Raw genomic sequence first — 27,626 nt, forward strand, 5'->3', positions numbered from 1 at the left:
CCTTTTTCTTTACAACTTGCGGGCTTCCTAGTATTTTCTGAAAATAAACTGTGAAACCTACTCCATTGTACTTTATTTTGGATTTCAGTGACCTAGAGAGGGTTTGGCCTGCAATAGTGTGATGAGAAATGAAATATTTTTTCATTTGGCTTTTATCTGACACCGTAATCTATATGGCTTAATTGGACATTCTATTACCAAACCACTACTGGAAGTTTTGTGGTAGCTAGCTGGTGCTGTGTTTAGTACTACGGTGACAAAGTTGTGTCATCCTTTGCATCTAACACGACTGAAACTAAGATCCTCAATAGGTCAGATCTGAATCTTAATGTGATTCCTGAGTTGATAATGTATCAATATTTACAACAACCATCACTAATATGAATAATTAATTATCTCTCTCGACCACCTTCTCCTCTGATGAGCATCTGTCGTCTTTGTCTTCTCTCTGCAGGGAAATTCTCGTTCGTGGTACCTCCGTGCTGGAATGATCTACCTAGTGCTGTCCCTTCCAGTGACAGCCTTGGTACATTTAAAAAGTGTTTTGACTCACCTTTTAAAAACATTATCTGTCTAATTAGTTTTACATTTTAATTTTTTTTATTCGAGGCATACTTTATAATAATATAATTTAATATAGGAATAGCTTTGAAATAAGTATTTTTTATCATTATTATTCATAATTATTCGTTTTACATTTAAATTTGTATTTTAAACTGTTACTTTATTGTGTGTAATGTTTCTTTTCTAATAGTTTGTATGTCACTTTGGACAAAGCGTCTGCTAAACACCTTAACCATAACCATAACCATAATATTTATAATCCAATAGTGTATCTCTTATCCTCTGTATTCTTTATCTGTACGTCAAACTGCCTAATCTACCAAGTGTCTACAAATGGAATCACATTATTAGCCAAAGCAATGTTTATTTGGCTTATTATTGTCCTTTGAGTCTCCTCAACCAACAACAAAATTCCTGTTGATAATTCCAATGATATTCCTGCTGATTTATTGTTGTGAACCCTGAAATGATCATTTGATTAACAAAGCATTTCAGGTGATTGATTGATAAGAAAATGAGGTATGTTAATGAACAGAGAGAAATGCTCTAATCTAATTTGTTCAGAGTGGTTGAACCTGGAGCCGGCGTGGGAACAGATTTATCACTTGACAGAAGAGCCCACACACACATGGCTGTGTCATTACTCTGTGTGCAATTTCACAGGTCCTGCTTCATCCGTGAAGCCTTTTCGAGCTGCACTCCCTATATAAAGCTATTCGCCTCTCTCAGTTGTTTCAGATGTTTTTACATGGTTGACAAAAGTGCCTGGAAGAGTTGCCTTTGATGCAGGTGAGTAACCCTTTCTTTGATCTCACAGAATAATGCACACTTGTGGGTTCATAGGATGACGGTATAGTGAGACATACAGACTGTCATTTTGATAGTTAATTTGATTTTAGGCTTTTCTCTTCGCCAAATGCTCCAGGCTTTCACACACCCTCGGAGTGTCACACCTAAGAGGAAGCGGACACGGAGCAAGATGTCACAGAGCTGGATGTTTTGTCGTTACGGTATGGAAGACGCGATACTGAGATCTTATATATATTCTTTAGAACAGACCTGCAACCTGAGGAATCAGCGTTAGCTGTTTTTGTAATTACACACCGTAATGACTGCAATAAAGAGAACATTCACAGTATACTGTATATTACTTGACCTGATTAAAAATGTCAGCTTTCACAGTTTATTAGTAAAAGTCCTTGTCCATTCTAATTTGCTAAAATCTTTACAGTACTTTATATTTTATAATAAAGCACAAACCGAATGAAATGAGAAAAAAAAACTATTAATTAATTTCAGAACCAACACTATACAAAATGACTTTACGCATAAAACTAAATAAAATACTGCACACTAATGATCAATGATTATGACTAGTAATGATTATTATGAAAAGTCATGATAAATATATTGATGAATGAGAAAAGGATAAAGCCAACAAGCATAAGATAGTGTTAGAAGGACAACCATTTTGTTCAGAACAAGAAAGTTATTATCTCTCACTTTCCTCAGTAGCTCCTCCCTCTCTTACACCACACAGGGAGACCCATGGCAGTTGTACTAAATATTATAAATGAAAGAGAGCCATGAAAGAGCTGTGTTATTAATCTAACTGTTTCTTCCTCTCTAGCGCCAGTTGCAGTTGTACTCATCATCATCTTCAGCGTGAAAGGTTACATCGAAGACCCTCTCCTGTCCTGCCTGCAGGATCCTGACTACAATGAACTTCTTGAAATTATAAACCAAGGTCTCCCTTTAACCAAAACTCCTCACCATGTGGCTATTGTGGGTGGGGGGATTGCTGGACTGACTGCAGCCAAGCTCTTAGAAGATGCTGGACACAAGGTTTGTTTGTTAGTTATGTATAACATGCTGCTGTTTATATAGTTCTCTCTGTGTTGTCAGCATAATCGTTTGATGAAGAAGCCCACTGACTTGTCTTGTGTATAATCAGGTGACCATCATTGAAGCAAATCATCGCTTAGGTGGCAGAGTGGAGACCCATCGGAATGAGAGGGAGGGCTGGTATGCTGAGTTGGGAGCCATGAGGATCCCCAGCTTCCACAAGTGAGCAGACAGTCTGTCATTCCACAAAACATGAGCACAAAACAAATGCAATTAAACAATTTTAGTTGTTTTATACAGTACATACAATACACTTATTTACTTATTAAGTCAACAGTTGTAATTATCCAACGCAATTATATCATGTCATTATAAAAGATAAAAAAAAAGTAAAAATAGTCTGAAATCGTTGATAAGGCCCTTTTCAAACAAAACATTGAATGCACTAAAGGCATGTTTGTTTTTATTTCAGGATTCTGTTATCTCTGGTGGCTAAATTAGGATTGCAGCTAAATACTTTTATTCAGGATGATGAAAACACGTTTTACTATGTCAATGGGCTACTCCAAAGAACTTCCACTGTGAAGGAAAACCCAGATGTTCTAAGATACCCTCTCAATGACACTGAAAAGGGGAAGTCAGCCGGTCAACTTTTTGATATGGCACTATGGAAGGTAAATGATACTATCCTCCTAAGTAAATACTGCCATCCCGCAACATAAAGTGACCTGAAGGATGCCATACCTTTGAGCAGAGAATTAATGAATATTCCAATTATGAACACAGATAAGAGACGACTTAAACACCATTGGCTGCAATTCTGTGATGGAAAAATATGATTCATACTCAGTAAAGGTAAACTCTATCTATTTACCTACTGAGTACAGATATATTACTTCACATAATTACATGTATAACTGTCTAACATTGCATTCATTTAATGATTTAATTATTTCATTCTATTCCCTACGTTTGTGTTGTCTGATTAGGGTTAGATGTTTAAAAGTATGGAATCAAATCTAACATCTCTGTTCCTGTAATGCAGGACTTCTGCCACTGAATGCAATGAATTTGGTGGCCTGTGTCTTATGATATCTGTGCCTTCTGCTATAATAATATCACAATATGTGTAATATTTCTGCATAAACAGATGTAGTAAATGATCCATTAACGGTCCGTTTCCATTTCAGGAATATTTGGTGAAAGAGGCTAACCTGAGCCGAGGAGCCCTAAGAATGATAGGAGACATCCTGAATGAGAACAGTATTTTCTATACAGCACTAACAGAGATGCTGTACATTCAGTCGGATATAAATGACAATATTGTGTAAGTTTAAATTTGAATAAGGACGAATGACTTCTGTGAATTACATGACCTTCATTTTTGGCAATACCTTAACCTATTTGTCTGTTTTGTTTTTCAGGTATTACGAAATCACTGGTGGCTCTGATCTCCTCACAAAAGCAATGACTGATATGCTCAATAGCACAATCCTTTTCAATTCAAAGGTCAAACGTGTAACCCAGTCTGACAACAATGTAACTGTAACATACCAAGATTGGCGCAACCCCTCATCTCTTACAAATATCACAGTTGACTATGTTTTGCTGACTGCATCAGCAAAAGCCACATTGTTTGTCGAATTTCAGCCTGCCTTATCGGACCTCAAGATGGAGGCCCTACGCTCTGTTCACTACACCAGCTCCACTAAAGTGGTGCTCAGTTTCAGCGAGAGGTTCTGGGAAAAGGAGGGCATCAGAGGTGGGAAGTCCATCACTGATCTGCCCTCTCGCTTCATCTACTACCCCAGCCATGGGTTCTCCGGGAAGGGAGGGGCCATCTTGGCGTCCTACACGTGTTCCGACGATTCGGCACTGTTCCAGGCAGTGAGGGATGACGACCTTATGGAAACAGTGCTGAACGACTTGGTGAAGATCCATGGTGAGGGTGTACGCAGTCTGTGCACTGGAGGCGTGGTCAAAAAGTGGGGTTTGGACCCCTTCAGCCTTGGAGCCTTTGCGATTTACACTCCTTACCAGCAGACGGACTATGCCTCAATTTTGTTCAACAGCGAGAAAAGGATTCATTTTGCAGGGGAGCATACAGCCACTCCACATGCCTGGATTGAAACTGCAATGAAATCTGCCATCAGAGCTGCCAGGAACATTAACAAACCGGCAGTTTAAGATTACGACAAAGAGTATTTACTGTATCTAACCAACTCAGCTCTTTTGAGAAAGCCCCACCTTAAATGTCATGCCAACGCTTTGTCCCTAACTATAAACTGCATCTGTTCAAAATGTCTGTTTTATTGGGCCACTCTGGTATGTTTGGAATTATGACTGTATAATAATAATAATAATAATAATAATTCATTTTATTTGTAACGCACTCTTCATTCCGAAGAATCTCAGAGTGCCAACATATAATGCCAATATATATAATGTATTCAGATGAATGAAAAATGTGTGAAACTGAATATCAAACAAGCAGCTGAAATAAACTGCTTAAGTCTTTCTGAAACTTCAAAGTCTCAAACTGCAAAGTGAATACCTAATTGAAGCTTTATGTTACAGTATAGAGAAAGGTGGAGGTAAGACAAGTCAGTGGGTAAGTTGACCCAACACCTGTATCTGGGCAACCATGCACATTTTTTGTCATGTGACCCTAAATTTAGTTTGCATTCTCCATTTTCATCTTGCTGAACAATGTGGATAAAGTGGTAAGCATTTCTTTCAATTTTTTGGGGGCAATTCAGGTATAATCAGACTCAATTTATCTCAGTTAAAAACAGTTCTATCAGATATGTTGATGAACTGGCAGTGTGTAAAAACATGTGAGTGAATTAGTAAAAATGCAGCTCTGGGTTGCTAGACTAAACACTGAGGGTGGCTGTGGGGCAAAATGAGCCAGAGCTTTGGGTGTAAGATGAACCACCGGTTTACATGAAGTTAAGTCCAATATTTGGTGTTTAATTAGTGTTGCATCCTAACAATGAATAACTGACATTATATTTCATATTTTAGATAGCATAACAGCAGTCATGCAACGTAATCGCAAATGAAAAGCAGACAGGGGCTCCATAGTCATGTGCTTGTAGCCCTGGTTTTTGTTCACCTCCTTATGACATAGACGCATCACTCCTGTTTTGCCATTTCCATATGTGACATGTTTAGGTTATTGGCATACGTTTGAGATTATATGGATATTCAAAACATGATGTGACATGTTGGTGTTTATATTGTGTTTATAGCCTAAAAAGTTTACAATTGTGCCAAACATACAGTTGAGAGTCAACCCTGAAAGTGAGAAACTATGAATGTTTATCAAAAGAATAGGTTTCTTTCAATTTAAGACTTTCATGACTATTTTTTAATCCTAGATACTTGGCAAAACATCAAAGCTGTAACAGAGTAACAGAGCTGTAGACAGATTAGTTGTATTATTTAATGGACACCAATAAAATCAGCAGAATGGGGGATTTAATTATTTTAAATTATATTTAGAATTATACTTCACAATAATAATTGTATAAAGAATCTGGTTAATACAATAGTCTTTTCCAAGATGGCTCAACTTGCCCCTAACAGGGACAAATTGAGCCACAAGACCAAGATGGGGGGGGGGGGGGGGGTTAGACCCCATATTTGGTTGCCTATTTGAGATAGGCACACTGCTAAGGTTTCAGCTGATGGCACACATCCTGAACTTGTGTTGTTAGTTTTAGTCTGTCTCATATTCCCTTAGCTGTAGGTCGACTTAAGTAAAAAAAAAAACAGCTCATCTTACCAAATTCAAATTCAAAAGAAGCTTTATTGGCATGACCATAACGTTCTACAGTATTGCCAAAGCATTTGGGTTTGGTGTATAATAATCTTACCCCACTCCCCTCTATAGCTATACATGGTCCTACAGTACTTCCGCACTTGGGTCAAAGTGAGTTGTTTTTAAATGTGCTTTATAAATAAATTTGACTTTGACTTGACAGCAAAACTCTGAAAAATAACCAGATAACCTTGCAACAATATTCTACTTTTCTTTCTTGCTTATATAGGCTGCTTTAGCTGCCAAGTTGCCTATATCTGTCTATTGCAAGGTAACCTAGCATTGAACTTTCTCTTGCTAGTTCTAAACAGTCACTCTCCTCAAATGCCCTTTCCTTTCACAGATCTTAAAACACTAAGGAGCAACACTACACACTTCTTTTATGTCTTAAGCTATTTACTGAGAGTGTAGTGTGTAGGGTTTCTCTGGCTTTGGCTTTCCAAAAAACAATATTAATATCTTCAATTTGTGGTTTCAGTCATAGGTGATATCAAAGTAATATCAAAATCATATTAATTTGTGTAAGGCAGCTCAAGAAAGGAAGAATGCATAGGCCTAGTTGCTTTGGGTTTACTGGAGAATGTGCTGTTGACAAATGCATAATGGCTATGAATTTACAGTTAACATGTATGTGCATGTACTTTGGGGGCATGACAGTTACCTTTCCAGTAGGTCTACAGCCACGAAGACCTGAGTACAACAAAAAGGGGTGTGTGGTGTCTCTTACAAATTATACTATCTTCATGGTGGGAGTGGAGATATTACTTCCGGGTTAGCCTGTTGACCTTGGTTAGTGGGTATCGTCATGGCGGCCCTAGTCAGACTTGGATCTGTCTGTCATAGAGGTGTCAATCGTAAGTATCGATTATCTTTAAAATCAGTTCTGCCTTAGGGATGTAAAATAAGTATTTATATTGTTGTATCTATGTTACACAGAAAGTGTTATTCGTATGCTGCATATGATTTGTGTTTCAAGCGTATAACACTAGCTAACGTTAGTAACTGAAGTCCTGTTCATACCCGAAGTTGACGTTAGCTAGCGATAGGATATCAAGGTATTATTAGCGGCCACCTAACCACATTATTTAGCCATAAGCTATATTTCTCTTTGGTTGGTTTGATCCCAAACATCCCCGGGTTAAGGAAGAGGTGGGATAGGCGTGATACTCGTCTATCTAAGGTTAGCCTGCTGGCTATAACTACAGCTCTGCTAGCAACGGTGTCATCACTTAATTTCACAATTTTCGAAAGTTGTTTTTCTTGTTGGTTAACGCCAGCTAGTTAGGTGAATAAGACGGCGTCAAGTAAAGATAATGTCACCATCAAAGCCAAACCCGTTGCACAACCGGTCTGTTTACTCGGACTAGCTGGACTAGCTACGTTGATACTACTTGTATGGTAGCTGCTTGTCTAGCTAGCGATAGTGATGCTAGCTAACATTAACCTTGAAGTATCATGTGTTAGCGTGACCAGACCCCCCTAATAGTTCATCTGAAGAAGTGAATGACTGGCTCGGTGGACATCCGTGTAATGTCAACTGACCTACAACATGACACCTATTTCTGAAGATATTTTTGTGCCCGAAACAAAAGTCCGACTTAACCGGACGTGTGCAGTGAATCAGCCAGCCTTCACTTTCCGCATTACAGTTAACTTAGCCTGCTAATATAGCCAGATAGCCACTAGTCACTGGTTGGAGCTGTATATTAAACTAATAGCGACATGCATACTGTTCGCCAGTTCATATCAGATCAGTCTTTGAAATCTCTTTTTTACGTAACATTAGCTGTATTATTATTTATTTTGTATTTAGGTGCACAGGTTCGATAGATAGCGGAATGCTTTTGAATTCTATCTTCATCTTGATAATAAGAGAATAACTTGCGTCATATCTTTTGTCAGCAAGTAGTCCTTTATGGCCAAACCATACGCCCCTGGAAATGTCGTTTAAAATCTTTTTTTTTCTTTCTTTTTCTACAGCTCTTCGTAGTGTTCTTCACGCAAGACTACTGGTCGGACAACAGAGGGACGCAGAGCGACCTTATCTTTTGACAACCAAGATACATACATCAACTCCAAGTTACTGTTAGTATAAAGCAAGTCCTACAGTTGTGTTTCCTGTGTGGGGAGGGGGCTTTCAGTTTAGGGGATTTGTTTAAGAATAAAAAAAACATCTAGAGGGTCTGTCTGACTACAGTTTTGATAATTTTATTTAAGGGTAGTCTTTGGTACTTGGTCAAATTGTTTTTATACAGTAAAGATAAGTCATGATTAATGCCATGCCTGCCCTTGGAATTCTATTATCAAGCAAGCCTTCTATCTAGGGTGTGCCTGGGTTTTAAAAAAAAAAAAATTCACAGGTGCTACATTTGCCTTGACATTGGGGAGTATTTATTTTAAAGTGTCAAACATGAGCTCTGTTAATACTTTTAAAGGCAGAGTCTGCATTTCTGCCAAAAAGTTGTGTGTATTCATGCCTACCAGCCAATCAAATGACAACCCTCCATTCTGTGTCCTGAACAACCGGGTTGATTGGCTGGGATAGTGTATGACTTATTCCAAGCCACTTTGTTTCCCATTTACAGAGCTAGGACTGTGTACAAACATCGAAGTTCTTTTTTCTTTTCTTTTTCTTAAGCGTACACACAGAGAGAATGGACAGCTTGAGGAATAATTCGAATTTGACAATACATGCACTGGATTAGAATTGCGCACTGTGCCCTTTTTAAGGAACTGTACTAACATCTTTTGTGTACTGTGCCTCTTTTACACATACAACATAGCTTTAGTATTGTTGGAAACCTACACAGTCCATCAGATGCAGTTTGAATGTGTGTGTGTATGAGAGCCCTTCCTTTGGCATTGCCATGCAAACACGGCATGATTCTTCTCATCATAATCTCAAAAGTATTTTGTGACCAATAAACAATGTGCCGACAGTCTCTTACATGTGCCGTAAATAACTGATAGACTGTGGCAGAATGTAACTGTAGTTAATTTTTTTTTTTTTACTTTTTGTTAACCAACACAGCTGGCTCTGGGTCCAAAGCTGCCTCTCTGCACTGGACAGGAGAACGGCTTGTGAGTATCATACTTCTGGGTCTGGGCCCACTCGCCTACTTCTGCCCTGGCCCCCTCGTCGACTACCCTTTGGCCGCAACACTAGCTCTCCATGGACACTGGTAAAACTTGAATTTATAAGAGACCTGTTTACTATTTCATAGCACTGTTTTCAAGATGATATTTTTGACTGAAATTTGTATTTGTTTTTGGCCGTTTGAAATTATGCATGAAATTATAACACTGGATTGTTCTGAACTGAAATAGTCAAAGGAGGGGCATAACTACTCTGTTTACTTGCAATGCAACTTCCAATGGATTTCTAACTTATTTTGTAAGATCATGGATGAAGCTTAATTTGCATCTAATTAAAATGTGCTGATAAAATACGAGCAACTGTTAAAGCAATTTCTCATAAATCCTGCCACGTAGCTAATGAGGTGTCATGTGAAAATGCAGTCACAAAGTGAACTTGTAAATTGTTCAGCTGAGAAATTTTTTTAATTTTTTTTTATTCGTTCCCATAATGGATTTCACATTACGTGTCCTGTTACATTAACACATCGCTAAGCTCTATATGGTCTGTCATTAAACCCATAGGAACCTGCTTAATTGAAATGTCCACACTAAGCAGTAGTGACTGTTCTGGTCCCCAAATCCCTGTCATGGGGCCAGCTAATGCCCTCTTAGCAGAGCCTGCGTTATTAAAGACTTATCCAAGCTCTTCTGGACCATCAGCCTGTTCTTAAGAAACAGCCGCATCTAATCCATATGCTGTTTAATGTTTGCTGACTTAAGGTTTTTAAATTAAAAAGTTTGCTGAAGTTGTGATTGTGAATTACCTGCCGTGTAAATACATTTACATGGCAACTCCTGTGAGGGATGGTTCAGATAGATAGCTTAATCACCTTTTGTTCTCTTCTCAGGGGGATTGGCCAAGTATTAACAGACTACGTTCACGGAGACTCCAAGATCAAGATGGCCAACACGAGTTTATTTATACTGTCCACAGTCACATTTGCTGGTCTCTGCTACTTCAACTACAACGATGTGGGCATCTGCAAAGCTGTGGCCCTCTTATGGAATAAATAAATGGACTTGAGACTGCTTAAGGGAACCTTTGGGCACGTGGACTTTGTCATCTTGTTCCATCTGAATGTGTGCTTTTATGGGATATGTAAATTCTATAAATATATATAATTTTTGACAGTGATTACATTGATTCGCAAGTATTTTGAAATTGTACGTCATGGGGATTCCTGCTTTTGGCTCCCCCCCCACTCAAGTTCAACTGAAGTGTTCTGTTTGAAAATACGGTCCTATCTTTTATTGCTAATGAGGCAAAAGAGGTTTGCTTTTTTTTTTTTTTTTCACCCAATCCAAGGTGCATTTTCTGTGTATTACTTTGTTTGCCAAGGAAAGGAAGAATTATATTTTTATGAATCCTTTAAATTTAAAGGAAGATGTACAATTCAGCTTGATGTCCACAAGAATCTAAAACATATATTTTCCCCACTGTATTTCTTTTTAAGAAATGTTTACCAGACAAACAGCATGTGGACCTAATTGAAATTTTACCACCAGTGGTCCATGATCACTTTCTGATACGTATATATTCTGTCAGTCTAGGTCTTGTATGTTTGAGTTATTTATTATAGTAAAGATTATCTATGTTCTTATCCAGTCTCAAAACAAGACGGATACTAATGTCAGCATTTTGTTGGCAGGTATAGCAATATTGTCACCACAAGACTACAACTTTTGTCATGGTTTAATCGTTAATAGAAGGGAATATTTTAGTAAAGTTTGGCCCTCCTGTATGGATTTGAATATTGTTCTAACAAATGTCCATTTTTTTTTTGTCTGCTGGTCTCTGTGGATATGAACAACTGAACTGTTTGTATGATAATAGGATGTCATAAGAGAAAACCTGTCATAAAAATAACCCCCGATCTCACAGGAGATGCAAGCAGCCGTTATTGAAACAGCCCCCACACCTACAACTCAGGTTTGTGTGTTTGGAAAATGACAGTGGCAGTGTTTGCAGAAATCAGTTCAAAATATGTTGTAATATTTGTAATGGGTACTAGGTCTTCATATTGCTTACCCATATGTAACTGTTAGATTCAAGGAGATTTGAGTCCAGTTGTGTTGATTGTACCCAAGCAGTTGAATTCAGTAATGTCATTAATCACATACATCGTAACTGTACGCACAAACTAGCTTTCTGATAAAGGTAAGGCACACTGAGCAGCTTAATAATTGTATTGGTCTTACATATTGTTTGCCTTCTCAATAAATAGCCATGACTTTCATGCCAAATTCTCGGATGGTCCATATGTATTGCTAAATCTCAATGCCTATAAGAAGCCTGTCGAGCAATGCTTCATTGTTTTAGGTATTGTAATACGGTGTCTGTGTACCAATCTACATGACAATAAATGCAGTTCATCTGGGAAAACGTATTCAAAGAATAATTACATTTATAAAACTGGAATCTTTGCACCGGGCAAGTTGGTGACCCTACAGAGATCATGTATTTATTGTGTGTTTAACCCCAGGAATCAGACTTTTAACATAGTCACAAACAGCTGTGTAACAGGTACACAACCAGCACATTTTCCTTTGCTTTAGTTGTGGGCCTTAATGAATGTGCTGATTTGTACAGTTCCCAAAACTAAGATCAAAGAGGGCCCCACTCCCAACCCAGAAGACGCCACTACCACCTGACAGAATACAAATGAATTCAAAAAGGGAAGAAATCTAAATGTGTGAAATAACTTTGTATTCTGGTTTGGTCTGATTTGTGTGTGCTTGTGTCTTATAACATGAGATTTATGTATCCTTTATCTGAAATATACCGTTAAGTTTATCCCTTGCTGGCTTGGAATGCTTGAAGAGCCTTGGCATCCAAAAGTCTTTCATGTGCCTGTCAATTTTATTTATTAATTTTTTGCTAAAGCTTCTTGCATGTCAAGTCCATCATGCTACACCTTTCCATGCACACTTGGCCAGTAATGTAACATTTAGAAACTTTGACTAATGTAACAACTTTCTCCATCCTTGTCTATGCTCACTTTCCTCCCAGGTAACTCCCATGGGATACTCATCGTATCCTCTGCCTTGTAATGCTGTCTTGCTTGTAGCAGCTTTAGTTTGAACGCTTATCTTGGCAGTCTCTAATCTTTTCACCTCTTCAACCTGTTCAGATAAGTAAGGCCTTACCTGCATTTTGCAAGTACAAGTATGAGAGGGTACGATCCACAAAACTGATGGCGACATGGTTGGATTTCCATGTGAAACACACCCACAATTTTTGATGAGAACCATTGAGTGCCATTCACCCAATGCACTTTTCTGTTTGGATGAACACAACTATTTTGAGCTCTGATGTCACAGAGCGCTGCTTTCTATGGTCGATAGAGTATCCCTGGGCCTTACAGACTTCCTGGCAATATGGTCATTAGCATTAAGTAATGGAAGTGGTACACTGTTGAAACCAGAGGCTTAATAGGTTATGACTATATTATTTATTCTTCCATCCCCCTCGAGACTGACTATGGAACTACAGATTATATTGCAGTTTTCCCACTCACCTCTATCAAGGCTACACAAAAGTGGTCTTTTGTTTTGATACAGAGCCGGAAGGACTTTTATTGTGGTACATTTGAATATTAAATGACCCCGAAGTGGAACAAAAACGTAAAATGGTGACGTGGGTAGTTTATGTTGGATGCTGCTACAATGTAACATAATCAAGTGCTTATTGAGAGTTCTACTAATACGCCAAGATGATCTGCATTTTAATAGTTGCTGGGCATGACACGGTTTTGCAGGGACAGTTGAAGGTATGTTTAAGTCAGTGACTACTTTTAAGAAATGCTTTACTCTGTGTTAACTACAGAAACACATTCTGGGGGGCAAGTGAATACTGTCTATAGTTACAAAATGCTCCCATGTATCCTGAAATCAACGGTAGTTAGTTTCAGATCAGTCAACATGTCATGATGGTTCTAATATCTGACACCTAAAGTTAGCAACTAACGTTAGTAGAGGAAATGTTTTACCACGTCGGGAAGGCTTTTCAATGAGTTGAGTCCTGTAACATGCTTGTGTGTGTGTGTGTGTGTGTGTGTGTGTGTGTGTGTGTGTGTGTGTGTGTGTGTGTGTGCATATGCATGCCCACACACAAGCACGTCAGCAAGTCTGGCAATGACTGTGAATTACATAATTACAATTGACCAGATCCAGGAAGTTTAGGCTTAATTCCAGAGCTCAGTAAGTCACGAGGGGAAATTGCAATAGTTGTTGAAGTGGGATTAAGATAGCCTAATCCTGTGTGATGGAACTGAGGTTGTGAGAAATTAGCCTGGGCAACAGTGAAACATAGTGCTGGCCTTCACCGTGGTACCCACACAACAGCAGGGCACATTTAGTCTTTGCTGATATGATTGATGACATTTATTCCTGACCACCAACCCCTTTAAGTCAATGAAAGGCAGATTAAAACACTGACTGATTGATGATTGTTGTATATGTTCCAGTCATAAAGTGTCACTGTTTTGTCAGAATGATGATACAGGTTTGTATGGTCACCTAACTGGAGTTCCCAAGGCTTTGCTCCCTGGAGTAGGAGGAAAGAAAATCCTGGACTTTTGGTGGGAAACTGTAAACACGTGAGATATATTGGAATTTTCTAAGTAAATATGGTTACAATTCTTGTTGTGGTGACTTTTGTTGTACATTTTTCATTGGCACAGTACAATGTGAACTGTGATTCAAAGGTAATGTGTCTTAGTGGAGCACAGGGGGTGGAAACAATATGGCACACAGGACATGTGACGATTCTTACAGTGATAGTCCTGTATTTGTTTCATACAGAGACATAATAAGTCTCTCATAAGTGTGATTAGTAGACCCCAGATAATATGTTTAGTAGATCGGTACATAAACATGATTCTAGCAGGTCATTGTGTTCCTGTCCATGTTTTTTGTAATGAAGAACAAGGCTATAGACTTGAGGGAGACTGGTAGTACACTGTGATCTTGTGAATCATTTTCTACAATTCGTTTTGCCAGCGAGTGTTGCCTCTGAGGCAGACTTTGCCCTTTATTGGTTGCCCTACATCACCCTTTGACCCATTTAAAGCTGATAGTATTATTACCACCTGGAGGAAAGGTATTGGAATGTTTATACAGAGGCCACACATAGGTAAAGACATTCATTGAAATTGTGAAAGATATTTCTTTAAAACTATATTAAGTAAACATCATCACAACAATAAGTATGGAGAGAGAGAGAGAGAGAGAGAGAGAGAGAGAGAGAGAGAGAGAGAGAGAGAGAGAGAGAGAGAGAGAGAGAGAGAGAGAGAGAGAGAGAGAGAGAGAGAGAGAGAGAGAGAGAGAGAGAGAGAGAGAGAGAGAGAGAGAGAGAGAGAGAGAGAATTGAGTGGCGCTTGCTTGTAGTACAGGAGGTGGAGTCATCAAAGTCTAAACTGACCGGTGCTAATCTTTTACAGAACAGGTTTTCAAATACAGAAACACACAGCATGTTTAATGATAAGCCCTGTTCGTAGCACCTAGGTGCCATGCCATGCCCTGCAAAGTCCTCCAAAGTGTTTTCATGAGGTTAGAATAAAAGGATATGACTGTGCCGATTTGTGTTAGTTGAGAGGTAAGACACAAAAGGTTTGATGACCTCTGTGTGGCAAAACTAAGATGAATTGGGTTCTCCTGTCAAAGGCCCAGAATGTGAAAAGTTGCCTGTCTTCTAAAGGGCATTCTGGACATTTGTGAACGTGTGCTGAATATTATCAAAAGCTGAAGGAAGAGGACTGTTCTAATGTCTGATGTAGCTAATAGGTCTTTTTTTTGTCTTGTGCCTTCATTATTACATTACATTATTTGTCATTAAGCAGATGCTCTTAACCAGAGCGACTTAAAGTGAACCGATTACAGGGACAGTTTTTATATTATTGTTTCTCTACAGGAGACAGCTGTTCACTGAAGTCTATCTGGTCACAAATGCAGACAAGTGAGTTTTGATATATTGTTTTGATATATTGTTTTTGGAGACAGGAAGTAGCACTACACTAATAATAAAAAACGCCTTTTCTTGATTTAGGTATAAACATTATGAGCGCTGGGCAACAGCGAATGATTTTCCAGTCGAGAACCTGGTAAATGACGGAAGCACCACATTAGAAGACCGTCTCGGTGCTGTTGCAGACCTTGAGTTATCCATTCGAAGCCGTGGACTGAAAGATGACATCATGGTGGTAAGTTGCCGGTAAAAGGCTCAAATGATGTTAACATTAAGTTACTCCTTTAGAGTAACACATTAAACATAGTACTGTAAACAATGAAAGGGTTAAAGACGCAAAGCATACTGCTTATTATACATTTTAGGTTGCGCTGGATTTTGGCACTTTGTAAATGATTGACATGTAAATGCACGTATTCATTTATTCAGTCATGTATTCATTTTTTTCTTAAAAGATTGCTGGAGACATGCTTTGTGATGACCGGAACTTTGATATAGCACAAGTGGTTCGTTTCTATAGATCAAAGGTGAGGAGGAATCTTTTTCTACTGAACCAGCATGGAAAATCAAAGAGGGTTTATAACATGGCTGTACCCTTCTTGGTAGCCGGGAGACCTTGTCATATACTATGAAATGGAGGAAAGTGAGAAGAGTGACTCGCGTGGAATTGTGGAGGTGTGCTCAGACACACACAGGTAGGTAGGGACCTAATACCTGTAAACAATGAACACTGTTTTAAGTGTAGTTGCGGGTGAAAACATGAAAGGCAGAGTTCACCATGTTGCTCTTTCTGTACCCGTCAGGATCACTTGCTTCCTGGAGAAGCCAGCAGAGGGCCTGACGTCATCCCGGCTGGCCAGTGTAGTGTTCTACTGCCTGCAGAAGGACACACTCCCTTACCTCTCAGAGTTCCTCTCCTGTAACCTGGACATCAGTGACCGCACCATGGGAAAGTTTTGGGTCGGTATAAATGAGCCGTTACAGCCCTGTGTATTCTTGTTAGATTCTGATTTCCAAGAAACACTCACTGTCTTGTAACTGTATTCAGCAGATAGACCTGTCATTGCATTTTAGTAATTTTGCTACCAGTTGTTTTTTGGTTACCACAGTTAAATGACCAAAGCAGCGTAATGTTAAAATACTGTATCTAATGTGCTTTACATCACAGGAGTGGTTCATCAACACACAGAAGATGCCTGTGTTTGGAATGAAGCTGCCCACAGGGTTTCAGCTCATTGGCCAAGTGGTGCGTAGATCATACGGTCACATATCAGATAACTCATTACACATATCACAAATCATTCTTAAATCATGGTACTCATATTTCAACATGTCACAGGGGCTGTCAGAATATGCCAAATGGTTGGCCCACTATTCTGCCAAGCAACGTGAGTCTCCTGTCAAACCCATTACATGCCGTTCTTATGCCAGGTAATCAGTACCACTCTTACTTTTCTTTTTCAAATAAGTGTTGGAATAACTACAGAGGTAAAATAAAAAATCAATATGCTGCTAAGATTTTGTGCTTAAAAAAGTAACTGAAGATACTTATAGTTTTTACATCAGCACAAGGGCTAGATTATAACAGTAGATTTTAAATGCAAATGATTCACTCTATAGCCATACTGATGGGACGTATTGCCCAATCACAGAGTTGGACTGATGGGGAACCCTTCAGATGGTTTTAATGGCAAAACCATTGCCATGTCCATCTCTAACTTCTGGGCTGAGGTCACACTCCTGGAAAGCCAGACTCTGGTAACGAAAATGTCTATTATCCTCAGTTTCTGATTGATATCACTTATTACATCCCCCCTTTACTGTAATAGCTGCAATATACTGATGTTTTCTACATGAACTGCAGGTCCTTCTCCCTCATCCACTCAATGACCCCACAGAGTTTGGGAGCTTGCAGGACCTCTACCACATCAGCAGGAAAGAAGGGTCAGCACACTCCACATTTGACCAAACCTCTGCAGTGTTGTGTAGATGTTGTGTGCTGTCTGTCAGTCATTGTATCTCTGTTGATAGATGCTGATATGTCTGACTGCAAATACCACATAAATACATTTTTCATTTCATTCTTTAGTGATTTTTGCCAAATTGTCAAGACAAAATGGCATCCTGCCTTAACTGCCATAAGGGTAGTTGTACTGCGCTGAGGCTGATGCAGAGCATCCTTGTTTGCATGCAGGAAAATGCAGTGGTTTGCATCAAGCACAGCGTGGTGCTTAACGGATTTCCCTATTGATTGCTTTCTAGGTACTTGGGAGGTTTAAGACTATTACAGGCTACCTGTAAGAAATTCTGTCAATTCTGCTCCAAACAAGGGTAAGGAAAGTCATGAATTTTACAGTTTATTCTCCAAAGCAGTTCTGTTGTATGTCTATTGTACCAGCACACCTCCTTGGTCTGTCATAAGGACTCTACCCTGGTTCAAGCCTTGGGATATATGAAGCACTTTGAGACCATGTCTATTGTTAATGGCGCAATATAGATCAATAAAATAAAAAGCCGTAGGTCATTAAACATTCTTGTCAATGCAGGGCACACTCTGACATACAATTGAATCACTCTTCTTTTACAGAATTGCTTTGCGAAAGCAGAACTTCACTCTCAAATATGACACAAACATCCCACGGCAGGTGGTAAGGGTTTATTCTGTGATGTTAGGGCACTGCAATGGCAGTACGGAAATGGTGGAATATTCAAGAATATTATGTCCAATTTTGACAGTTGTCATCTGTTCTCTGGTCTGTCATGTAGGGGTTGGCTGGAAGTAGGTAAGTGGTCTGAATTGCCCAAATATCATTTTGTCAAGCTTCTGGAGATGCTTTATGATGTGTAATTACCAGCTATGCTGATGTATCTTTTTAAAGGGGATGCTCATCGCTATAAACTACCTTCGCTTAGGCTTCGGTCATTATCAGATATATAACTCTGAGGGGCTGCATATTGAAGCTCCTGTTGTCTAGTGCTTTGATTTAACCATTCTGTGCTGTGACAACATCAGTCATGTTCTGTCTTAATCAGTTTCACATTTCGTGTAACGGTCACTTCAATGCTGAAACTATTTTAATAGCAGCTAGTACAATGACGACTCCATATATAAATGCTTATGAGAGATTTGGCTTATGTGTTAATACCCATACATATACAATTATAACTTGATATACATGCCTGTTTGTGGAATTGGCAATTGCAACGGGATTAATGCTGTATTTCAAATAAAAAATGCAAGCATGAGATCATGTCACCTCTCTGTTTTCCTCTTGTTTTTCAACAACCTTGTTTTCATTTCAGTGCCATTGTATCTGCGACCCTGAAGTGCCTGATGAAATTCTACAACATCACAGACAATGTAAGTGTGCATGGCTACTCCAGCCTGAGAAATGGTGATGGGTGGTTTGGTTTGCTGCTGTTGCATTATACTTGCAGCCACAGGGTGGCACTTTAAACTTCAGTTTCTTCTTCAAAGCATCTCATTTGAGCCACTGTGCTTTTATATTCACATTCATTACGAGGACTACACTCTAAGGCATTTTGATAATGTCTATGCTAAGTGAAAACACATAATAACAATGTTGCCATGTTAATGAATGACTAAATAAGCTGGTTATCTTCTTCCTTCTGTTAGGACCTTCCCAAACCAGTGAAGGCCAACTTCATCTTAAATGTTGAGACCGATGAACTCTTTATCACAGCTGGACTTCAAGACAGGGTGGTTCAGGTGACATCTGTAGTTTATGTTTTACATAAATGTTACATAAACTAACATTTCATTAATAAACAATTTCCACCAGATTGAGGGAGAATATAGCTAAAGTTTTTTTTTTTGTCTTCATAAACCGCATATATAGTTCTCCACAGCCAAACGTGTTTGTGTTAAGTCCGTTTTAACAGTTCTTGACAAGTTCAGCTATATTTGATTTGGACACTGCAGGAGCACAGATAGTGTTACACATATAGTTTAATTTGGGAATCATCGCATATTACATAACACGGCTGTAAATATATTAGAACCCTTTGTTGTACCGGAGTGACATTATCTATTATTGAATTTGTCTGTCTTCAGGTTCACTGACCTTACCTGTTTTTGTCACAGGTCTATGAGGGACTGGTATACATGGATTTCAGTGAACAGTTGATGGAAGCAAAGGGATATGGTAAGAATTTTTTGAATCCTGTTTAACACTGCATCTAAATGACAAAATGAGTCTCTATGGTGTGAGTCTTACTCTGTGCTTTTGATGTGTAGGGGAGTACCTCTGTATGGGCATGGACAGTCTTCCACCTTTCTGGTTGGCCTATTTGGGAGATCCCAGCGATTCAGGACGAATACACAGCAATGTTAGACAGCGATGGCTTAATGGTAAGTTTCAGGCAGAGTTAAATATTTCAAACCAGAGGTTTAGATTTTAATGTTTCAAAACACTGTTGTAAGCGTTTTAGAATTATTTGAGCAGTATATCTGAACAGACTGCACTTAGCTGTATGACTGACACATGTAACCTAGGCCCATGTTATTCAGTTTTCTTCTTAAATATGCATTGAATAGGAGAGCCTGAAGTTATCGAAGCCATGAAGTCTTTTGCTGAGCTCACTGACCAAGCAAGGTTTGTATTGACTTTTCAACTACCCAGGTTATTTACTGTGTGTTTCTGTGTTGTTTCTGATGCCGTCAGATTTGTATCCAATATCCATCAGTTAGCAAGCTAGCTAGCTAGCATTTATAAGTGCAAACTCTGCTGTTGTCTGTTTTTGTAAGGCATGACTAGTCATTGGCTGGCAGTTCACTTGTTTTAGACAAAAAAGCAACATCTCCATCAGCACCCCACACCTCACCCCAAAGAGGATACAATTGATACAATCTCAAAGCCATATACTATATACTGTATGTATCACATTACCATATCATTCATAAGCAATAACTGAATGAAAGCACTTCAAATTGTAAGAAGTCCCATCACTAATTGCTCTCCCAGGTCTGCCATACAAAGCAAGGACTGGGTGATGCTTGCTCAGTTGATGGACAAGAACCTTGAGTTGCGAAGGTAGGATATTTTTCATCTTTTTTGTGCGGCCGTTGTAGGTCTGTGCACAGCAGAGGATACTTCCTATATCATAGGATTTAACTAGGCTAGTTTTCTTCATATTGAGTGAAAGCGAATTCCTTATTACTTCCATAACTTCACATGATGATGGTTAGGCATCACACACACATTCTCTAAGATCCAAACAAGCTCTAAGCACTGCCCTTGGGGCCATGTTTCATTTCATAAAATGTTCTTATTTGTGTACCATACACTACAACCCATGGTCACACTATCAGGAAAACAAATGAAAAGATATTTGCAACCACACGTTAGACGTAAACAGACATTACGTGTTCATCTTTCCATTATATAGAATTGGGCCTGAATGAGTTCATACGGTTCAATTTGTGTTTTTCAACAGGTCCATATACACTGATGACTGTTTGGGACCTGGGAATCTTAAAATGATTCAAATAGCAAGACAGGTAAATTAACATAAAAAAAAATTGTATCAACCACCGGAGGCACCACAAAGAGTTTGTACAATTCCTATATGGTCATCGCCAACACCTTACATATATTGTAAATGGAAATAGTGGATCATAAGACACTCCTTGGTAAAGTTGCTAGATAGAGTAACATCGACCTAGATGTGTTATATACCGATATGAAATGGAGTTATCAACATATGACAAAATGTCCTCACATTAGAAAAGCGTAGTGCAACAATCTATAAGACCTCTCGTCTTCTAGGGCCAATGTAGGGAAGAACTCGTCTGCTTTCTAGAGTCATCTTCCCCTATTCATGAGCACATGTGTATTCTTCTCCTATTCCTTCATTCTGATTCTAATCCTCCATCTTCTCCATCCTTACCTTCTACACAGTTTGGCTCTTCTGTGAAGCTGCCTGGCAGTGGGGGAGCTGTGGTTGGCTTGTGTTTGGATCCTGATCAGATGGTATTAAAACACTCTTTCTAGAAGGTCCTACTCCGTTCACTTCAATTATGCTTTTTGGTGCTTAACATGGTGTGTTTCTGTTTCAGGTTGAGATGAAGAAGGCCTTTCAGGAAGCTGGCTGTGTATTCTGTGTTTTAATACCTTATGATCCCTCTTGTCCTTCGAGTCGGAATCAAGACCATAAATCTATAAATAATTAAGACAAAATATTAGATATGAACACAGGCACCTATGTCAGATAATTGTGTTGTTGACAAGATGCTGTCTGGTTTTGTAAGAAAAGCAAGCCTTGCTTGTGGCAGATTTGGCCACGGTCCAATACCAAATTTTCAACAAGTCCTCAGATGCTCAAAGTGCCAGAGTCATGTCTTTCCTTGCAAGACTAGATACATTTTTCTACATTTGTTTCCTATGTATGGCCAATATGCATACATGTAATTGTACATGTAGATAAATAGCATATGTTTTCCTTTTTACATATGTAGATATGTATTAAGCCCAAAGAATGTGATTATGAAGGGGGTAGGGGACACGTATATTACCAGTATTGTGTATGTTAACATCTGTATGTATATATTTGTATACATGTAAATACACCATCATTTTACTGGTTGGACTGCATCAAAAGCAGGTGGACCAAAGTGGGAAATCACCTTTGATTCCAGAGCCACACATATGCTCATGACACCATAAAAAGAGTTTGCCACAGAGAGATTTCCTTTCCTGTAAGGTGCTACAAAACATATTACAAACCATTCTATATATCGATACAAACACATACAAGCTGTGTTAAAAAGATCATATCTTGAAAACAATGTGAAATAAATTTAAGTGGCCTTGACTGTTAGTTAAAGTGACCTGTGTGAATTATCAGTGTTAAATGCAACAATCATTAAACATTTGTTTATTGTAATAATGCAATCATTGTTTTTTAAAAAGGGGAAGTAAAGATTCTGCATTTCTCAAACAGATATTGTATTATACTGATTTCGATAATAAATGTTTTTCTTAAACGTTTAAAATCTTGTTTTGTTATTAAATCTGTACATTATTTGAATATTGTTATCAACAATAATATTCTTTCCCTAACCGGCCTAGACACGTTAGTTAAGGGTTAGTTTTCTACATAAACAGTGTGACCATTCTTCGAAACAGTAAGGCAAAATGTATGAGGGATGTACTCTAAGCTATCATTATAGTAATTACAATTATTACATCATTTTTATATAGGCTGTATGGTAGCTCATTTCAAGGCACTCTTCAGGTTTAAAGCAGCAATAAGTAGTTCTCTTCCAAAACTAGCAAGCTAACTACTTAAAAGGCATGCAAAAACCTTGCAAACACCACCAACAGCCCAGTTGGTACTGATATAAGCTTGCCAATACACTAACTGGTGTCTTTTCACAGTATAGCTGGCAATGTCATGCTGTGAAAGCTTTTCTTCCATTTTTCCAGCCCGGAACACAGAACTACATAGTGCATATCCTGGATGGCTAGTGGGAAAGACACAGGTGTTTATCTGTCCTTCACATGGATATATGCTATCAAAATGAATTTGAGGATGGTACCAAAACTAGTTGCCTATAAAACCATACCTCATAAAGTGTCAAATTGTTGCAGTGTTGCTTTAAGCAATATGACATGAGTGAGAGTGGGGTTGGTGAAAGACACCTCCATGGCTGAGATTCGACCGTTGTCACGTGACTAGAGGTTTATGTGACTGTAGAGACTGTGGACTAACCCAATGGAGAGAAACATCTGTGGGAGAAAAACAATTGTGAAATCAGAGGATCACTCAACGTCCTCTGAAGATGGTGGTCCACTATCTAACAGAGGATGGAGGAGGTAGCTATGCTTTCACACACTGTTCTTCAAAGTAAGTAATCGAATGAAACTCTTGTTATATAGTTAGTATGTGCAGCTCAGCTCAGAGTTTTTTGTCCAGAATTGCCTCAGATTAGAAGACATCTGATGTCTGTTAAAGAACATGCTGGTTTTTGGCACTGTTTTTTGCTTCATTTGGAATATATTACTTGGATAGCAAAGTGACAGAATTGTGGATAAAAAACATTGCTGCTTATGAGGATGCTCTTATCCAGTACCTATTATAAGTCATAACATAAACTGCTATATCTATCAGCAACATACTGTAACGTGCAAGGGATAATAGAGCTTCAATGTACGTAATGAAAGAGACGGTTCCCATCATGCTACGCACTAGAATGGTGTGGATAACTGTATTTTGTGTTCTAATTTTGTGTGTACTGCCCTCCTCTTGTGTCCTGTGTAACGTAAGTGACTGTTATTATTTAATCTGTGTGCTCTGTGGCAATGCTGCGTGTGTGTATTAGCCTTAAGTTACCTGTGCACCGTCAGTGTCTTTGTTATGCAGAGGAAAGACATGTCTGCCATTCCCGCCTTTCTAGATTAGTGATTTTTGCTGAATGTGCTTAAAAACAATAGGCTCAAGGCCAACCAAAGTACCCAGAAGCCAGCTCAGGTGCTACATTGGTGTCAGATGTAGTCAAAGACAACTACGCTACGAAGAATTGAAGAGCTCATCTACTAGGTACAACAGGGCAGGGAATGCCTGAAAGCTTACATTCTAAAATCCGGTCATGTCTGCGTACCAGGGACAGCAAGATGGAGCAGTCGTCCAAGCCAGTGCTCCCCACCGGGGACGGCAAGGAAACGGCAGGACACCAACTCCGTCACCCTACCAGGACCCAGGACACCAACTCCGTCACCCTACCAGGACCCAGGACACCAACTCCGTCACCCTACCAGGACCCAGGACACCAACTCCGTCACCCTACCAGGACCCAGGACACCAACTCCGTCACCCTACCCGAACCCTGGGTTGATGCTGCAGACCGGCCACCTGGGAATGGGTGCACCTGCGTGCCTGGAGAGGATGGGGGAGGAAGCTGTGCTGGGAGCTTCAGGACCAGCCACCAATATCGCCATGGCTCAACCAGGATCCCACGCAGCAAGCCGGCAGCAAAACCACCTCAACAAGCAGGGTTGAAGCTTCCCTGCTACAACAGAGACAGCCAGCTCAAGATGTACCTCATCCAGGTCCATCTAGCAGCCTGGTTCAACACCTGGCCGGGAGCCCAGGTCTCTCTCTCTGGAAGGAAAAGCACTGCAGTCCTCACTGATCTCCAACCAGCAGAGCAAGCGAACAGGCTGGCGTTCGTCTGGGGTTTGCAGCCAGAGTGGCTCTGGGAGCACACTGGTGTCAGTGCACCCGGGTCCCTGGCTGAGGCAGCGCGAGTAGAACATGTCCCGCAGTCTCCAGCCGTGAAGCACCAGGTACGAAGGAAGAGAAAACAGCTCGACAAGCCACCGTCTCTGTTCCCCAGCAACCGAGGTGCAGACAACGAAGAGCGGTGGGTCAACCCGCCGCGGGTGTTATTGCTGTGGGGAACCAGGGAAGGTTGCGCACCACTGCCCAGCATCAGATGGTTGACAATAAAGCGGTCCACCACCCGTTCTGGCTGGCCAAACTCCTGGACCCATGGATCTGTTGGCCAGTTCTGGGCACTGAATCCATGACACACCATGCCAATGGCAGAGGCTCACCACACCGCAGCTGCCGACCAAAGGGGCTATCACATCGATGCTGCCGAAAAGTGGTCATCACATTGACCAAAGGGGCATTGATCGGGTAAAAATCGGGCTGCCTCCAGAACCAGACGTGACAGATGGACCTGGCTTGGACTATTTCTACAACCTGAATGAACAGCAGCGGGAGGTGCACGAGCTGGTCAGGCAAGCTCTGGCTGAAACCGGGGCTCGACAGAATTGGGCTTACGACACACGCTGCTGGGGAGAGGACTTCACTCCGGGCTCATAGGTATAGGTTATTTATTCTGAGTGTAAAAAGAGGGTTTCGCCTAAACTAACGACCCAATGGGTCTGTCCATGTCCTGTTATCGAAAGACCGTCAGACATTGTGTAAAGGGTGCAGCTGGTCAAACGGAACAGGTTGGTGGTGGAGGTTTTGTCTAACACCAGCAAGCTAACTATGTAAGTGGCGACTGGCTTGCCTTGCGAGCACCAACAGCAGCACAGCTGGCATTGATAAAAGCTAGCTAGCTTGCTAACTGATGGTCTTGGTATCACACTGTGGGGTTTCCAATCTAGAGCAATAAACTACATAGTGAATAGCCTGAACAGTAAATAAGAACATCAGTTGTGTTTATCTCTCCTCCTCATGAACGTGTATCATCAAAATGAAACTGAAAATGTTATAACTTAGCTAGCTTTTTACCTTCAAAAACCCCAAAAATGTTTTAACGTATTTTCTCAATCTTTCCCTGGACTGTATAGGCCTACTGACTGAGCTAATGTGCAGAAAAACACAACTGATGTAGCTAATCAAGAGCTCCACAACGGCACAGACCTACATAGAAGTTTTTCATCGCAAGGGGGCCTGGTGGCTAAAAATCCTGAGATTGACTCAGATAACTAGTACATCAAAATCTTAACTGGAAGAACTAGGCTGTAATAGCACCAAGTTCATTAATTTGATACTCAGGGAGAACAAATTCTGATATATCGATTAATAAATTGCTTTTTGCATTTAGCAGACAGCTTTGGATAAAATCTGCTTAACGACTAAATGTAGATGTAAATCACAATCTCTACCACTCTGCTTTACGTTTTACCACTAACCAGAGTAAACCAGTCTTGTATTGTGTTAACAGTCAAATTGATTTCAATACTACCTCCATGATCATATATTTGTTCCCAATGCGATTACCTGGAGTGACAAAGTTAAAAAATGGTTCATGGGCTCATGGTTGAACTGTTCCTCAATAAGGTATTAGTGCATATGCATTGACATTACAGTTAGTAAGATGGAGAATATACCCGGGTGACACCTCCTCCTGTAATTCTAGAGAAAGTAGCTACTCTACTCTCGAAAACACACTCTCTCTGCCAGACTTGAACTGATAATCACGTGATGATAACACCTCTGCATTAAACCAATGAAGCTCATGAAGTACGTAAAAATTCAATTTCTGCTAAATACAATTATTATGGTAATTCTTTCGTCTTCCTCCACTCCACTAGCAGTTTTCATGGTTTTTTTCAACATTTAACATTATATATTATAATCATTTTATGTCTTCTTCTTTTGAATTCTTCTCTTTGATTAATTATAGTATGTGTATTGTTTACAGCATCCTCAGTAGCTGTGCGACTGCCAGCATATACAGTGCCCTCCACAATTATTGGCACCCTTAGTGAATGTGACCAAAACAGGCTATGAAAAAATATGTCTTTGCTGTTTATCCTCTTGGTCTTTCACTCAAAATATTCACAAAAATCTTACCTTCTCATTGAAATAAAATTATTGAAAGAATTTTTTTTAGTGAACAATAATTGTGGAGGGCACTGTAGCTGTAGCAGAGCAAAGCAGAGCAGAGCAGAGCGCCTGGTGGGAGTTGATTGGTTCCCTTTCGCGTAAGCCCCCGCACTCCCCCCTAGCCATCCCCCCTGCTCTCCCGAGCCGTGTAAACACAGCTCCAGTGGAATGTTGGACTCTGTGACCTCACAGCAAACACTCTGCCACAGTTCACTCGGTTCAGCCTGGCCTCCCAGTGCTCTGAGCAGTCCCGCGCAGCGCAGAGGCGCTGCCACATTACTTCCCGCTTCTTGCCCGCCCGGCCTCCATTGTGTGTCTGTGAAACAGTAGCCCCCTGCTGCAGTTTCCTTGCTATGTTAGCACTGCCCTTTTTACCAACAGCTATATTTCTGCATGCAGTGCCTACACCTAGTTGTCCCTTTCCAATCCCATTTTCCATCCTTATTTTTGTTGTAGTGGCCATCTCTTGACAAATTTGAGTAAAAAAAAGAAAAAATGCATAATGTAACAGAATATAGCAAATATGGCCCCCCTCCCCCCTCTGCCCTCCTCGCTGGTATGTACATGGCAGCTGGCAGGGCTGCTCGGAGGGCTTTTAAGGAACGTAACTGAAAGCTTTAAGATGCTTTCTGGAGCAGCGCCAGCAGACAGAAATGGATTGGTTAAAGATAGATCAAAGCAGATAGCATCGGCACCGTGTTGTATGCATGGTGAGTGAGAACTCAATACTATGGGCCACTAGTGTTGAACTCGGTGCCACTGACCAGTGGATTTCTACTCTGCATATGCCACCATCTGTGAATACATATATGCGCTTTTGTTCACTAATTTAAAGGGGATGATTCATGTGCATCATTGTCATGGAAATTCACAATGTCCCTTTATCACTGTCAAAAGTGCTTTAAGTAGACGCATAAA

The 27,626-nt window shown here is 40.0% G+C and overlaps 3 protein-coding genes across 3 annotated transcripts; all 3 read left to right on the forward strand.

The window, feature by feature from the left end:
• Nucleotides 1-1,480: 1,480 nt before the first annotated feature.
• Nucleotides 1,481-4,596, forward strand: il4i1 (interleukin 4 induced 1). The gene is made up of 7 exons (XM_012820188.2): nucleotides 1,481-1,574; nucleotides 2,195-2,409; nucleotides 2,519-2,631; nucleotides 2,882-3,083; nucleotides 3,196-3,264; nucleotides 3,600-3,736; nucleotides 3,834-4,596. The coding sequence occupies exons 1-7, from the start codon at nucleotides 1,481-1,483 to the stop codon at nucleotides 4,594-4,596; spliced, it is 1,593 nt and encodes a 530-aa protein (XP_012675642.1).
• A 2,384-nt stretch (nucleotides 4,597-6,980) lies between these two features.
• On the forward strand, nucleotides 6,981-11,756 carry sdhdb (succinate dehydrogenase complex, subunit D, integral membrane protein b). The gene is made up of 4 exons (XM_012820214.3): nucleotides 6,981-7,089; nucleotides 8,216-8,320; nucleotides 9,267-9,417; nucleotides 10,222-11,756. Exons 1-4 carry the CDS (start codon nucleotides 7,041-7,043, stop codon nucleotides 10,385-10,387), a joined length of 471 nt encoding a protein of 156 aa, XP_012675668.1. The 5' UTR covers nucleotides 6,981-7,040; the 3' UTR covers nucleotides 10,388-11,756.
• Nucleotides 11,757-12,962: 1,206 nt separating this feature from the next.
• LOC105893755 (glucuronokinase with putative uridyl pyrophosphorylase) lies at nucleotides 12,963-22,353 on the forward strand. The gene is made up of 23 exons (XM_012820212.3): nucleotides 12,963-13,143; nucleotides 13,865-13,971; nucleotides 15,285-15,329; nucleotides 15,420-15,573; nucleotides 15,794-15,865; nucleotides 15,945-16,033; nucleotides 16,142-16,298; nucleotides 16,507-16,584; nucleotides 16,678-16,769; nucleotides 16,991-17,096; nucleotides 17,203-17,282; nucleotides 17,601-17,669; nucleotides 17,926-17,986; nucleotides 18,105-18,121; nucleotides 18,642-18,699; nucleotides 18,976-19,068; nucleotides 19,444-19,504; nucleotides 19,597-19,710; nucleotides 19,897-19,954; nucleotides 20,324-20,392; nucleotides 20,796-20,859; nucleotides 21,260-21,331; nucleotides 21,418-22,353. The coding sequence occupies exons 1-23, from the start codon at nucleotides 13,087-13,089 to the stop codon at nucleotides 21,529-21,531; spliced, it is 1,887 nt and encodes a 628-aa protein (XP_012675666.1). The 5' UTR covers nucleotides 12,963-13,086; the 3' UTR covers nucleotides 21,532-22,353.
• The last annotated feature ends 5,273 nt before the right edge of the window (nucleotides 22,354-27,626 follow it).

Source organism: Clupea harengus, chromosome 17 (genome assembly GCF_900700415.2).
Source record: "Clupea harengus chromosome 17, Ch_v2.0.2, whole genome shotgun sequence".
Lineage (NCBI taxonomy): Eukaryota > Metazoa > Chordata > Actinopteri > Clupeiformes > Clupeidae > Clupea > Clupea harengus.